The 16903-nt window shown below is 41.9% G+C and overlaps 1 protein-coding gene across 2 annotated transcripts in view; it reads left to right on the top strand.

The window, feature by feature from the left end:
- Positions 1-13633, top strand: part of LOC308281961 (tubulin-specific chaperone E-like) — a 33222-nt gene extending 19589 nt beyond the window's left edge. Inside the window, exons 14-17 of one of the 2 annotated variants that reach the window (XM_080722307.1) lie at positions 7062-7130; positions 9625-9684; positions 10271-10362; positions 11530-13633. In XM_080722307.1, coding sequence (XP_080578433.1) covers positions 7062-7130; positions 9625-9684; positions 10271-10362; positions 11530-11625 — 317 coding nt within the window. In that variant the 3' untranslated portion in view covers positions 11626-13633. Of the gene's footprint in view, positions 1-7061; positions 7131-9624; positions 9685-10270; positions 10363-11529 lie in introns of those variants that run through there. The other variant, XR_013961887.1, reaches the window with a different exon arrangement.
- Positions 13634-16903: the final 3270 nt, after the last annotated feature.

Raw genomic sequence — 16903 nt, 5'->3', positions numbered from 1 at the left:
TAGTCTCTCTATCTAGGAGACAAGATGGCGGAGGTAGCAGGTCGTAGCACGCCAGCTCCGACGCCTACTCCGACTTCTAAACGTTCACGGATTAAACCAGAAATATACAAAACTACTGACGGCAAAGTTATCGTGGAGGATGAACTGCTACACTTTCTCTCTGCAAGAATTAAAACATTGAGCCAAGATGAAATCGTACTGCTGGCTACCAACACGTTCGACACCGAGGGGATTGAGGCGTCGAAGAAAGTTTTGTTTGAGATGTGCCCTGATACTTCCCAGAGAAATATAGCCCACAAAGGGCTGCATAAGGACGCGAACAACATCAAGCTATGCCTCAGGGTGTTAAATGAATGTGGAGTGAACATTCCTCGCTTTGTATCATACTTTTTAGAGGATCTGCCGCCGGTTTCATTTACCAGCATTGATACTACTTGTCTGCTTAGGAGAATGGAGCAGTTGTTTACGGAAGTATGTTCTTTGAAACGCGCCACCCAGCTACAGGCTGAGGTTTGTGAGCAAGTCAATGACCGGGTGGCAGCATTGGAGCACCGACCTGAGCGAGCTGCGGGTCCTGATGACCTGGGGCTGGAGCCTGCAACGCGGACGCGGAGCGAGGTATCCGGCTGTGGCGAGAGGCTTGGGGCGAGTGCGACGGAGCAGCGGGTGGCAGCAGTGGAGCACCGACCTGAGCGAGCTGCGGGTCCTGACGACCCGGTGCTGGAGCCTGCAACGCGGACGCGGTGCGAGGTATCCGGCTGTGGCGAGAGGGCGAGTGCGACGGAGCCCGAGGCGGCTGGTTCGAGGACACCGCGGACCACCGCTGGGCTGAGTGCGGCGGCCGAGGCTGCGGGGAGAGCTTCATCATCCCGCGGTCTGGACGGAGCGGCGGTGATTCCTTCCTTCAGCCTGGTTGTGAGAAAGGGACGGCCCCGGCCGGGGTCGGGGAATGCCGCTGCACAGAGCGGGCAGCGAACCGCTGGGAACACCAGTGGAAGGGCTAAGAGGCAGGGTGCTGCTTCCATCGTCGGCACCAGTGCTGTAAGTACTATTAAAACGGTGCAGACTAAACTAGTGAGTGTGTTCGCGACCAAATTCTGTCCTGAGTTGGAAGCTGACACGCTCTCTGTGTATCTAAGAGCCAAGCTCAATCGTGAGGTTACTTGTCTCAAAATTGACAGTGTGCAAAGCAGATTTGCATCATTCAAAGTGACGGCGGAATGTAAAGATGTCGGGGAGATGTACGCCCCTGAGCTCTGGCCTGAAGGAGCGTTTATTCGGCGGTATTATGAACCGCGCAAGGCTGTGTCTCCCGGCGCACCTGTGAAGATCAACATACCGTTGGTGCAAGCTAGTAATATCATGCAGAATGGGCTCTCGGCCGAACAATCCGCCTAGTCTGCTATGCGTGTTGGATTTTTTAACTGTCGGGGGCTGCGCCTTGGGAACAGTGCAGGAGACGTAGCCAGGCGCGCACCAGTGGACAAACTGCTGCAAGTCTGTGACATTCTCTGTCTTCAGGAAACGTTCCTTCCTAAACAGGACTTGGGGCAGTTAAACTGTTTTAATGATGAGTTTCATGGTGCTGGGGAGTCCACTACTGACCTCACTATGGGTATTGTGAGGGGTAGGATACCCGGAGGGGTAGCTATAATGTGGCACAAAAAGTTGGACTCTATGATTAAGGTCATTAGACTTGACACAGACTGGTGTATAGCAGTTGAGTGTAGAGTCAACAACAAAGTGTTCACTATTCTTAATGTCTATACACCTTATGAAAGTCTACAGAATGAGGATGAATACCTTAATAGGTTAGCTTTTATTAACTCTTTTATCTTGGATAATCAAAATACCAGTGTCTATGTAGTGGGTGACATGAACGCTGACCTTGCTGATAAACACTCATTGTTTGCTAAGCACATGATTCATTTTTGTGAGGAAAACAACCTCTTATTATCTAGTCAGTTATTGTTACCTGCAGAGAGTTACACCTACATAAGTGAAGCATGGCACACAACTTCATGGCTTGATCATTGCATTTGTACTGCTGATGCGCATGCTAATTTAAAATCTATGGAAATAATCTATGAGGCATCCATGTCTGACCATGTCCCTGTGGTATTGGTGCTTGATGTTGACAGACTTCCTGAAATGACCAAAGAGGTTAATAGTGCCGTTAAAACTAAACTAGATTGGTCCAAACTTTCAAATAATGATATTCTGTCTTATTTTGGGAGAACTAATGAGCTGTTCAATGATCTACTGTTGCCCTATGATGCAATTTTTTGTTCGGATGTGAATTGTAAAGTTAATACTCATAGCAAGGACCTCTGTACCTTCTATGACTGTATAGTGGGGGCTTTGTATGAGGCCAGTAGTTCCTTGTTTATTAAAAACAAAAGTAAGACAAAGGTTAAGCCAGGGTGGAATAAGTATGTGGCAGCTCACCATACAGAAGCTAAGCAGGCCCATAAGGCGTGGGTCCTGGCTGGTCGCCCCAGACAGGGACCAATCCTGGACCATAAAAAGATGGCCAACATGCAATTTAAATCAGCGGTGCGTTACATTAGTAAGCATGAAGCTAGTATGAGAGCAGATTCCATGGCAGCTAAGCTCCTTGGCAATAATGTAACTGGGTTCTGGAAGGAGGTGAGAACTCAGAACAGAAATAATGCTGTATTACCTTGCAACATGGAGGGTGTTTCTGGGGAGAATAATATAGCAGAGCTATGGAGGGAGCACTACTCACATGCTTTTAATTGTGTCAAAAGTGACACATATAAAATTGACAAGATTACCAATAGCTCTGCCACTGGTGTCTCAACTAATGAGGTCCGTAAAGCTATTGAACAGTTAAAGGATAACAAAGCCTGTGGCTCTGATAATATCACTGCTGAGCATCTTAAACGTGCCAGTCCAAAGGTAGCTGTTCTTCTGGCTATATGTTTTACTGGTCTTTTGACACACGGGGTACTGCCAAATTCCTTGCTGTCTGTTACCCTGGTGCCTGTTATCAAAGACAAAGCTGGCAAGGTTGGGAGCTTGGACAATTACAGACCTATTGCTCTTGCTAGTGTAATGTCCAAGGTCCTTGAAAGAGTTTTATTAGATCGACTTTCTTCTTTTTTTGATACTACTGACAATCAGTATGGGTTTAAGGCAAAACATGGTACTGATCTCTGTGTGTATGCTCTGAAAGAAGTCATTGAAAAATATAAAAGTCAGAATTCCTCTGTTCTAGTGGGGTTGGTTGACGCGTCTCGGGCCTTTGACAGAGTCAATCATCATAAACTGTTTTTAAAGCTTAAAGAAAAGGGTGTTCCTGATAGCATAATTCGCATCTTGTCATACTGGTATGCTAACCAGAGTATGCAGGTCAGATGGGGTAGTGGGGTCTCTGCTCCCTTCTCTGTTAGCAATGGCGTCCGCCAGGGGGGATTAATTTCTCCAGCCCTGTTCAATTTATATATGAACGATCTCTCTGTGTCTTTAAATAAGTGTAAAACAGGTTGTAAGATTGGGGACACCCTAATTAACCATTTTATGTACGCGGATGACCTGGCAGTAATATCTCCCAGTAGTGCTGGGTTTCAACAGTTGCTCGATGTTTGTACAGCGTATGGTTTATCTTTTGATGTCAAATATAACGCTAAGAAGAGTGTTGTCATGACCTGTAGGACGAGGGATGATAAAAATCTTTCCTTTCCATCTTTCTACCTGGCAGGCCAAGTGTTACCTGTATGTAGCAAAGCCAAGTATTTGGGACATGTCATAAATGACCAGTTGACGGATGATGATGATCTGTATAGGCAGCGACGAGCATTATATGCTCAAGCTAACATGTTGGGGAGGAAATTTCATTTCTGCTCTGTTAATGTGAAAGCTAACCTCTTTAGAGCATATTGTACTCCTTTGTATACCGCCCCCCTGTGGGTTAAGTTCAAGAAGGCAAGCATGCAGAAACTTCAGGTTGCCTACAATGACTGTTTACGTATACTTCTGAGAAAACCTAGGTGGAGCAGTGCTAGTGAGCTGTTCTGTAACCTGGGTATAAGCACTTTTCAAGCTCTTCGGAGGAATTTAATGTATAGATTTATGTGTCGTTTGAATGAGTCGCAAAACTCTATTATTGGGTTGTTGATCAACCCCTGCCTCAGTACTACCAGGTACCAGTCTCCTTTCTGGGAACACTGGTATGATTGTCTTGTGTATAGATGATGTTTTATTTATGATTCTGTACAGTTGTTATTTTTATTTTATTTTATGTGTTTTTATGTGTCTCGTTTTTAATGGACCCTGTGTCTTCTAAAATAAAGTTGATTGATTGATTGCTTTATTTTTTGTGTAACACTCACTCAAACGCGCACTGCTTCCGTGCGCCGTCGCGATAGTGGGTTAAATTAATACATTCCATTTGTGACAATGACTGGTGTGGTGTCAGTCACTCATGTAGGCTGCAAGCTTACTTTACATAATAAATGGTAATAATGGTTCCACAGTGAGCCAAAATGCTGCTGGGCTTGGTGGTGCGTGTGCGTGCGTGCGTGCATGTGGTCTGTGTGGGACGCGGACATGGGATTGAACTTGCGTGCGGAGTAAACTCTCTTCTATTGGCTTTCCTTTCTTTGTTAGGTCGTATTCGGGTTGTGCTAGTCGTAAAACCGGGGCGTTTCGAGAATAATTAAGGGTGTGTTATTTAAATTTCAGCCTGCGCATTTATCAACGCTGCGATCACATTTACACCAGGTGTGTCTGTTTAGGAAGCATTGGTAAATGTGACTTGAACGTGGCCCTACGCAAATAAATGGGCTGCTTTTTACACTCCATTGATAAATGAGGGCCAATATGTTGTGTGTCTCATAGAGTATAAAGCATACATGGGCAACTGGCGGCCCGGGGGCCACATGCGGCCCCCACCTTCACTTAACGCGGCCCGCTGGTTAATACCGGAATACTGATATTATTGATTTCAGCTGTTACAATTCCAAACATGACTTCCTTTAATTCCGTCAGTCTATATCAGTAGCTTAATGGCTAGTATAGTAGTATTCAAATGTATTGTCTTATGCCCAATGTAATTGTATTTAAGTACACAGGGCTTAAAGTTCTCCGTCCTGGGGATGGATTTCCGTCTTGAGGAGTCCCTAGGGGCTATTTAAGAGATCAGAGCAGATTCGCAAAAAAATAAAAAAAGTCGAGCCATCTGCGCTAATTATTTTTATAGCATCAGTTCCACTGTGGTGCGGTACAGAGTGCTGGTGTGTCATGTACTTCTAATTCAGTTCAGTCGAACTACTTCCTGTAAGTATACTTAAAAATAAAACCAGTAGACGTGACTTGACTGTTGACTTGATCAGATTACGGTAGCTCTTATTTTGAAATCCGCTCGCTGTACTGAGAGGAAATGGCTCTGTTTGTTAGCAAGGTTGTTGCAGCTGTACCGGGGAGCTAGTAGCTACGACGATGCACAACAAAACATCACGTGGATTACTCGCAATAGTTCGGCTAAAGTTCATATTTATCATAAGAATAGAAAATCATGCTCCTATGGCTTAAACGATGTACACCGTTTGGAAGTGTGTTAAACTTTTGGGACCTCTGCTCCGCTGCGCTGGTGGTGTTATTCATGCTGCAAAGTAATGGGCGATTTGAGACGTCGCTCTCTCTGTATGGATAGCAGTGTCCAAAAGAAATCACAGGAATAATGGAAGTCACTGGAGTTTTACGCCATGTAAACAGCAGGTAGGCTATATTATCTAAAAGTGTGTTTACAGAGAAGGCAGCCGCAATTGACAATACATGTTTGCTTACATTATCTTACATTAAAATAGGCAACGGAACACTTGTTATGTTTGCAAATCAGAAATTCGAGGGTATTTATTTGTCTCTCACAAAAGTTATCCATACAGATGCTAATGCAATACTTCGGGCCGGGGTGGTGTTTCATTTTGGAACGACGCGACGTCGTATCATGATTGGTGTTCATGGCAGTAGGCGGAGGTTTCTCCACTGCGTCGCATTGTTTCTCTCATAACATTACCCACGTGTGGTATTGGTTCAGTCAGTGACAATATGGAGCGGTTAGTTTAGGAAGTTGTGAAGGAACTCAAGGAAGGCTGCTCAGCACGGGTCGACTTGGCTGGATGAAAAGGTTGACACGGGCTAGCCATTCGCCATTCAGGTCCTGGTGTCCGAAATCACTTTCAACAGGGAGCAGTGGTAGGGCTTCTCTCCACATACACACCCATTGTAACTTCAAACTCCATTTTAACCATGATAGATTCATTAAAAACACCCATTATTTTTTTCTGGTGACTCATAATACCCTCCTAATATGTGAGCAGGCCGTGTTTTATCCATAACTGTTTTCATTTATTTGTAATCATTATTTGGGAAAATGGAAAAAATGAAATACAAGAAAATAATTATTAAAAATAAATGAAAACAGTTATCGAAAAAACACGGCCTGCTCACGTATTAGGAGGGTAGTATGAGTCACCAGAAAAAATAATGGTTGTTTTTAATGAATCTATCATGGTTTAAATGAAGTTTGAAGTTACAATGGGTGTGTGTGGGGAGAGGCCCTGGGCCTGGAGGGCCTGGTAACATTTACATCAAATATCTAAATATCCAATCAAGCAAATTAAAAACTGTTCAGGGTATTCATAAAAGCCTGATTAGATGATAAAATTACCAAACGTTTTTTTGAAAGTGAAATACCCCTTTAACATGACTATATAACTAAATGCGTTTGAAATGAAATCAAAATGTTACGTTTCAGGATTCCAATTAAAAAATAAACAATTATTCAGGATTCCAATTCAAAAGAAGCAAAAATAGCCGATCTACAAGCTCGTAGATCTTGTAGATCTGCTATTTTTGCTTCTTTTGTATGAGATACTAGAATGACAAAGTAGGATGTAGCAATATGCAGTGTGGCCCTCTGGAGTGAAGGTGGACATAGTGGCCCTCACCATCATCAAAGTTGCCCACCCCTGGTATAAAGTCATTATGTTGTGTGTCTCATAGAGTATAAAGTCAGTATGTTGTGTGTCTCATAGAATACGGAGCCCCAGAGGAGAGTGAGCTGAAGAAGCAGCAGCCGTTCGCTCTGAAGAACCAGCTGTTGAGTGAGTTTGACTTCACCCTCATCCACATCCAGCATACAGGTTCATCCACATGTCTGTGCATGGACACATGTGTCTGTGGCAAGACTTGTTTTTTGTCCGTAGCAAATTCTAGTTCTAGATTCTCTTTTTTACACATGTCACCGGGTTCTTCAGAATATCTCTGATGCCTATTAGGGGTGCCACGGTTCGGTACGTATCTCGGTTTTTGGCTCACGGTTTCGGTACAGTAAAAATTGTAAATGAAAAAATAAAGAATCCAAAATGTTCAGTTAATTTTAAAGATGGGGTGCAATCATTTGTTTCCTCCCTAAAACATGATAATCAGTTATTATGATTATAATCCCCAAAAAGTGTACAGAAAGAGTTAAAATTATGTTTTGATGTGGCCACACCCCAAAAAATAAAGAAATTCAGTTCATTCGGTATGGGTTGTTCAGTTCGCTACAGGGCCATTCGGTTCGGTATACCGGTTCGGCTCAGTATTGTGGCACCCCTAATGCCTATTTACTAGTACCGTTCCATTTGTACACTCCCAGAGGTACAAGCCTTTAAGAGTCCATTTGGTTCCTGACTATCAATCATTTACGGGTCCATTTGGCTCCTCTCAACTCTCAGTGGTTTAGCTGGGGACCCCCAGCTGTCTGGAACCCACTCAAGGGCCACTGCTTATGTTGTTTGAAGAAACTAAAGGTAAATGTTATGTGTGTGCTGTCTCCCACTTTTGGTGGAGAGAGACAATTGCAATGTTGTCTGAGGTACATTAAAGACAGTGGTGGGCCTAATGTTGTCTGAGGTACATTAAAGACAGTGGTGGGCCTGGATTGTAGTTCTAAATTCTATTAGTTGTCTGAGGTACATTAAAGACAGTGGTGGGCCTGGATTGTAGTTCTAAATTCTATTAGGTTTGAAGGAACGAGGTGTCGGTCTGTCCACTGCTGCTGTTAACTGTTATTTATCCCATTTAGGCCTAGAATTATTGAATGTCTTAACCAGTGAAAAATAGCAGATATACAAGCTCGCTACGAGCTTGTAGATCTGCTATTTTTGAAAAAGTCGTGAAAATGTGTGCAAATCTTTGAATATATGTATTTTTAAAGCGAACACTTGTAACTCAAATTTTGCTTCTGGGGTGGTCCCTGGAACTAGATATTTTGAGATGGGGGGTCCGTTGCCAAATTCATATCATTTTGGGGGTCCTTCACATGAAAAGGTTTGAGAGCCACTGACATAGTAGTCTCTCAAGAACAGACTAACTGAGCTCTAGTTAAGTGAAAAGGACCTTTTCTTTGACGATGGCTGGCCAGATTGCTGACATAGAAACATAGGGTTTTCAAAAAAATCTTAGAAGGATTCAAAAGACACTTATAGAATCGGGTCAAAATTCGAATTTTCACGATTTTACAAAAATAGCAGATCTACAAGCTCGCAGTGCGCGCTGTGAGCTTGTATATCTGCTATTTTTCAATAGTTAAAGCATAACATAATGATACGCAATACTGTGTACCCGTTCTGAATGGGTTAATGGACATTTTTTGGAATTAAACATTACAGTACCAGCTGATCTTCCTTTCCTTTGGTGCATGTGTTTCTTTCCTTTGGTGCATGTGTTTCTTGTTCCTTTTTCGGTTTTCATCAAAACTAGAACAAACTGTAGGGACAATAACATGGCATGGCTACTAGCCTGTCACAATTATTACATAATCGTCTAATCACACATATTTGACATAATCGCAATTATTTGACATAGTAGCAATTATTTTGTCATAATCATAAGTGTTTCCATGTTGAAATGTTCATATATTTTCAAACATTTTCAAAAATTGTGGAAATAGCAGAACATGTCTTGATGCGACACGCTGTGAGCTTGTAGATCGGCTATTTCCACAGTCATTTCTTTGTATATTTAGGTTATGTGTCATATCTGCCATGTGCAACTTCAATGCCTGAAAGCCAAACAGAAATGTAAATGTCAACGACAAAAACACAATTAAATCATTAATTGCAATTATTTGAGTGACAATTAATCGTCATGTAAAAATCATAAACGTGACAAAAAAAGCGATGCAGAAAACAAAAGAATGCACAACACAATAACACCCAAGAAAAGGAGGATTGACTTGTTGACCTCAGCTTATCGTTCCATTTCCTGTGAAATGTCTTGCAATGTGTGATCCCTTGTCGCCGATCGATCGTGTATTGAAAACCGATATTATGACAGCCGATTTCAAGGAAGATACTTGTGAAATGTGTGAAATACTGAACGATCCGATGACGACCCGACCACTTCAGTATCTTGCTCTGTTTGTGTGTGTGTGTGTGTGTGTGTGTGTGTGTGTGTGTGTGTGTGTGTTGTGTGTGTTGTGTGTTGTGTGTGTGTGTGTGTGTGTGTGTGTGTGTGCGCGTGCGCGTGTGTGTGTGCGTGCGTGCGTGCGTGTGTGTATCTTGCAGTGTGTACCTAGCCTAAACAGAACCTCTGGTGTTTATCTCTTGTCAGATATTACCTTTGTTTGTCCAGACGAGGCCGACCGAAAACCCATCGTCAAGAAACTCCCAGGTAAATGAAGATACATCACAATACTTTATTGTTTATATCTTAAAAAATAGAATATTTTGCAAAAGTAAATTTTCTTAAAACTTTCATATATTTTTTGAAACTTTCATATATTCTAGATACATTGCACATTCAGTAAATTATTCCAAATCTTTTTTATTTTGTAAAATCTTGAATGTGTATGTCATACAGCTCATGAATATCAAAAGTCAATATTTCAAACTATTTCAATATTACAGGAGACCGCTCAAAACAAGGATTTATAATAGAGAGATGTCAATCTTCAGAGTTGCTTGAAGTCCAGTGGGAAGTTTCTGCAGTCAGTGATGATTTGGGGTGCAAGGGCATCTGCAATGCTTTTTTAATTTGTCACAATATTGTAATTTTTTTAGATTGTTCTGTAGGTGTGTTTGCACATGAGGTTGGTGCATTTCACTGAATAACAGTGTAGCAATGGCCCTGGTATTCACAAAATGTCTCTTTATAAATGTAATTAACCAGAAAGATCGTATCATTTTAATAACTGGTTATTACAATGATACGATCTTTCTAGTTTATTACATGCGGTTACAATATGTTTCCCATCCAGACTCCATGATCGTTCAGAAGGTGAAGGGATTGTTGTACAGACTGCTGAAGGTTCCAGGAACGCAGATCCAACTGTCTTACACCAACTCAAAGGTATCCATAATGATATACTATAATAATATGTCTTACACCAACTCAAAGGTATCCATAATGATATACTATAATAATATGTCTTACACCAACTCAAAGGTATCCATAATGATATACTATAATAATATGTCTTACACCAACTTAAAGGTATTCATTATGATATAATATAATAATATGTCTTTCACCAACTTAAAGGTATTCATTATGATATAATATAATAATATGTCTTACACCAACTTAAAGGTATTCATTATGATATAATATAATAATATATGTCTTACACCAACTCAAAGGTATTCATAATGATAAAAAACATATCGTCGTTGTCGGGTGGAAACCTTACAATCTCCAAAACCATTTGTTTTTTATTTTATCATTTTAAAAATGATTTAAACTTCAAGTTTAAGATTATACTAAATATCATTGTACACTTATTTTTAAGTGACCCCTGTCATATTGTACTATTCTGTCAAAAATTAATCTACCATAGACTGTTTTCCTGAGCACCGCTCTGTGGCGCGTGTTGCCATTACTGCGGTTTCAACCCTACATACAACCAGGCAAACCAATACAAAACATGCATGGCTTCCCCAGGATGCATGCTAAGGAGGAGAAGCTAACTAAACGTTTCCATAACCTGCTGTGCTGTTCTTTGTGGGAACAAAGTACTGTAGGTTGATAGTTTGTATCCACTTCTGGCGAACATCTTTGCAACTCCTCGTCCAGCGTGTCAACAGACTAGAGCACAAATGGGCAACCGGCAGCCCGCTGGTTTTATATATTCTGATATATTATTGATTTCAGCTGTTAAAATTCCAAACATGCAAACATGACCCGCTTTAATTACTTCAGTCTATATTAGTAGCTTAATGACTTAGCAGCACTAGTCATTTTTGTCCAATGTATTTCTATTTAAGTTCATAAAGTTAACATAAGAAGTAAGAACACATGAATGCATTTCAAATTGAATAAAGCATGTACCTTTCAGGATTCCAGTTAAGAAAAAAATTGCGAAGAAATGTTTCCGGATTCCAATTTTTTTTTTAAATGAAAATAGCAGCTGCTGTTTTCTGCAGCCATGGCTGACAGCGCCCTCTACAGGGGAGTGCTCAGGAAAACACTCTATACAGAAGGTTGCAGTATAACAGTTGTTCCTGTTTGCTCTCTCAGATCGAGGGAACAGAGATCGAGATCGACAACGACCTGAAATCCCTGCAGTTCTACTCCATTGAGGACGGCGACACCGTGTTGGTGCGCTGGGCCTGAGCGCACCATCTTGGTGCACCGGGCCTGAGCGCACCGCGTTGGTGGGCTGGGCCTGAACGCACCGCGTTGGTGCACTCAGGACCAGCGCACCGCGTTGGTGCACTGGGCCTGAACGCACCGTGTTGGTGGGCTGGGCCTGAGCGCACCTGAGGCCCACCGTGTTGGGCCTCAGCGTACCGCCGCTCAAAGACCTACCATGTCTGTGCTTTCTAGCACACTGCTAAAACCACATGAACCCCCAAGCTGTCCTAAGCTCTCGTCACCAGACCTTCCGCCTGGGAGAGAAGCCCTGTATTTGTTCTAAAACTAGACGCATGATCCGGTTTAGAAGAAAGAACTGTGGTTCCGGAAACCTCCGGTGGTGGGTTCCAGTTTGGGTCACTTTTTTATTCCCCGCCTAATGCCAATCAACAGCTTATTCTCGCTAGTCGTCCAATTGAATCCAATGTTAAACTAGGGGAATCATTTTGGAGGTGGTTCTGGCTTGTGGTTCCGGCCAGCCTGATGACTACAACAAACTACAACACGGCGTAAAGTTATTTTCACTCCCAACCGGATCAGAAACCCGAAGATCCCATTGGTCCCAGGCTACTAGTGTCCCTGTACCCCGAGGGCCAACAACATTCACATAAAAGTGTGGCTCTACAAGCTCACAATGCATCGCGTATTTTCAGGGCAGAGATATTTAGTGGAGAAAATGACGGGGCCTACTAGGATAGAGAAGTTTGGTTGTGCACATAACAGTTTGTCGCTGGTGCTGGACACAGAGTAACGTTTGGGTCACACACGGCCCTCATCAGGTGAAGACCTGATCAAGGCTACGTGGGGCCTAGGATAGAGCCCTGGGGGACTCCTTTCAACTGTTGTCTTGTTTTTTCCATGACAAGAGAACCGTGCCGCGTCGTGAAACCTTTTTCACATTAAGGTTCTGGACTTGTTTCCATACACTATGGCTCTGTTTCACTTAAGGTTCGCAGGACCTTATGTTTGATTATATCACAATGTAACAATGTAATTAGAAATGAATACTGAACTTCTGTCGGTCAACAAATTATTGGCTCAGGAATGCGACAAAAAACAAAAAAATCTATGAATTCAAGTCTCCTTGGGGTGAGTAATCAATAGAAAATGTTTTTGGGTGAACTATCCCTTTAACCACTTCAGCTCTGAGCTTATTTGTCTAAATTAGTCAACATTTTGTTCTTTATTGTTTTAATAGCAGTTCTGCAAAGCTCACAATGCATTGTGATGCAACCATGTGTTTGTGAGCTTGTAGAAGGGCTGTACAGTTCAGGAGAGTTATTTATACAAGCCCTGGTTGTTGTTTTTATCCAACAGCATAAACTCCATATAAACACACACTTCTGCAGCTTAACCCATTAGGACCTGGAACGCATCCGTGTCACGAGTCAAGACTTTAATCATTATTTTATGCTTTTTTTATGCTATTTTGAATATCTTGACCCGATTCTACGTCTTCTAAATCCTTCTTTTGAAACAGTGGTTCTCAAACCTTTTCATGTCAAGGACCCCCGTTGTTCCAGGGACCCCCCAAAAGCATATATTTGAATTTAAACAGTTAAAGAATATATTATATTCCAAATATATATTCAAAGATTTGCACACATTTACACCATTTTTCAAAAATAGCAGATCTACTAGCTCATAGCGCGGCACTCGGTGCCACGCTATGAGCTGGTATATCTGCTGTTTTTCAATAGTTAAAGTATAAAAGATAATGATCAAAGGGGTTAACATTTTCCAGGTCTTAACTCTTAAAGTGCTGTTGTTATAGCTCGAGCATACTCTAGAGTCTAGAATCTTCCTTATTGGTTTACACATTTTGACAAGAAAAAACGGATTTCATGTCTTTGCTCTTGTTTTTAGGGTGGTCTTGGTATAATGAGCCCATGTGGGCTTCATACCTTTCCTGTACATTACTATAACACTTATTGTAATTTTGTTCGTCTGTATTCTTTCATTATCTTTGTGTGCAAATAATAATAAAACCGTCAGCTCCGTTGAGGCAATAAGCCAGTCCTGTTGTGTCATTGTTGTCCAGGTCCATTAAACCAGTGCTTCTGTCTCCCAGTGTGTAAATGCTAGAGTCTGTACCATAGACTGTAAAAAATATGGACGATTGGACGTTGGGAACCCACTGCGAAAAGGAAGCTTTTTTTGCCCTTGTATGGGTGTCAACATCATGGTACCCATTGGGAAAGTATTTTTTACAGGTTGTTCAGTCTGAGTGTATCAAAGGGTGCGTTCGGAAATGCACACCGGGTGTGTTAGATAATCACCCGCGTCACGGTTACTGAGGTCAGGGTTAAGGTTAGGTTTAGGGGTTAGTTTTACTGAGGTTACTGCACTCATTACACTGAGCACACACCCGGTGCGCATTTCCGAACGCACCCTTTGATACACTCGGACTGAACGAGCTGCAAAAAACACTCTCCCGGTACCCATTACTACCCAAGGAATGCTATTGGCTTCCAACGGTCGCGTGCAACCGCAGGGATACATGGAACATTGTCTTGAGCTTGCAGAAAATAAAGCACACAAAGAAGTATGATCACAAGCCCCTCCTACAGCATAGCCTGCTTTAACATTATTATAATCTAAATTGGACCATATTTTCACAAAACACATAGTGATTGAAACAAGGCTTTAAACTAGCGACAGGAACCATGAAGCATTTATGACAATGTTAAGGTAAGAAAATCAAATGTAAAAGTTTGGGGGAAATTAATGGAATCCTATGGAGAACATGTTGCTTCTGGTACCAGAACAGTACAACTAGCGGCCAATCATAGGAACTTTTAGTGTTGTGTTTGATTCATTTTAAATCCGGACAACTGGCCCCCTGGTCTGTACATATGTACAGTACGTAAAATACCTACAGACAAACATAAGTACTGCAAATCTGTTAAATTCAATAGGCTTTATTGGCATGGAATTTCACAAATGTTGCCAAAGCACAACTACAGTTATGACATAAACGACAGACAACACAACAATATAAAATCAATGAAAGGAGATGGTGTGGTATGTAAAACATGGTATATAGCGCCACCTACTGGTTGTCCCTTTATGTGACAGGTATATACAGTATCTATGTCCTACTGGTTGTCCCTTTATGTGACAGGTATATACAGTATCTATGTCCTACTGGTTGTCCCTATATGTGACAGGTATACAGTATCTATGTCCTACTGGTTGTCCCTTTATGTGACAGGTATATACAGTATCTATGTCCTACTGGTTGTCCCTATATGTGACAGGTATACAGTATCTATGTCCTACTGGTTGTCCCTTTATGTGACAGGTATATACAGTATCTATGTCCTACTGGTTGTCCCTATATGTGACAGGTATATACAGTATCTATGTCCTACTGGTTGTCCCTTTATGTGACAGGTATATACAGTATCTATGTCCTACTGGTTGTCCCTATATGTGACAGGTATATACAGTATCTATGTCCTACTGGTTGTCCCTATATGTGACAGGTATACAGTATCTATGTCCTACTGGTTGTCCCTTTATGTGACAGGTATATACAGTATCTATGTCCTACTGGTTGTCCCTTTACATACAGTATCTATGTCCTACTGGTGGTCCCTTTATGTGACAGGTATATACAGTATCTATGTCCTACTGGTGGTCCCTTTATGTGACAGGTATATACAGTATCTATGTCCTACTGGTTGTCCCTTTATGTGACAGGAATGTACATCATTTTGCAGCTAAAACTGCACATTCTTTCTGTTTCCCCAAAAGGAATGGCAATTTCTCTTGCTGTCATACTTTTCTGGGCAATTTATTACAATTTATTTGGGAGAAAATAATACTCCTCCCTAATGTTTGTTTATTTAATTACATTGTTTTAGGAAGTGCAATCCATGACTACCGGGAGCTCCGCCCCCACCTCTCCGCCGAGACCTCCGACGAGAATCACAGCCGCACCATTCACTTGAATGGATATACAGCGGATTTTACACATTAAATATTAATTCCGTTTTGGACCCAGAGCTTCGAAATCTCGTCCAATCCGTCAACAAAGGCCTGGATATGCATTGGAAAAATATGTAGACCTTTAAACTTTTAAAACAATACGACAAAGGAATATATAAGGACGCAACAGCAGAATGAGGAAATCGCCTGTCTGCTGGACCTATACAGAGCCGTTTTCACTTTTCACTGATTAGTTTAGAGGCTATTACTCTCCATTACACAAACAACCAACCAGAATAAACTGCTTCAAATGTAGGCTACATGTTTATTATCATGCCGATTGCTTATAAATCTTATCTATAACATTTGATATCTCTGGCGTGAAATGTTCGCGATTCCTGACAAGTTTAGCTGCCGAGCCGCAGAGGGAGAGGGTGTCGCATCAAATTCTGGGCCCTGGGTACAAGGATTCACTGTGGGCCCACATGAATGTTCTTCATCGTGGGATTTCAAAAATAGCAAATCTACAAGCTCGCAGCGTGGCACTCAGTGCCGCGCTATGAGCTTGTATATGTGCTATTTTTCAATCGATAAAGTCTAAAATAATTAAGGCCCTTCCACCGTGGGCCCTGGTAAGTCAGTCCCACTTTTCCCCCCCTTGTGACGCCCCTACCCACAGCCTGCAGTCGAAAGCAGAGTTGAAATACAACACTTCGCGTCGCTACCCCTGTTCATTCAGACATTCACAGACGTACATTACATATCAGTTGCTATTTAACATAACAAATAAGGTGTTTGTAGTCATGGGTTATTGTCGTTTAGGCCAATACAGTCCATTCATATTTAAATTGGTTTGAAACGGCTTTCTGTGGTCCAGCAACCATGGACATCTCTGCTGCGACCTTATATATTCCTATGTCGTATTGTTTTAAAAGTGTAAAGGTCTAAATATTTTTTCCAATGCAGATCCAGGCCTTGTTGATGGATTGGAAGAGATTTCGAAGCTCTGGGTCCAAAACGGAATTAATATTTAATGTGTAAAATGTGTGTACAATCCGCCGTATTTCCCATTGAAGTGAATGAAGCCAATAGCGGCGCGCTGTGATAGTGGCGGAGGCAGCTTTTGGAGGGGGCGGAGCCGGTAGTCGTCCAATGTGTCTCTACAGCTCCCTCATCACAATGACAGCACAGCCGCTCCTCTCTGTCTGTGTCTGCCCTTCTCTTTCGCCGAACCATGATCACTCAGTCTGTTCATTGTCAATGTCTTTCTCAGGTTTGTATCAGTTACTGTGCTTACAGTATACTGTCTGTTTAGAGCCAACTA

The sequence above is a fragment of the Nannobrachium achirus genome (assembly GCF_963921795.1).
Source record: "Nannobrachium achirus genome assembly, chromosome: 3".
NCBI lineage: Eukaryota > Metazoa > Chordata > Actinopteri > Myctophiformes > Myctophidae > Nannobrachium > Nannobrachium achirus.
This window is presented reverse-complemented; position numbering and strand designations above follow the sequence as displayed.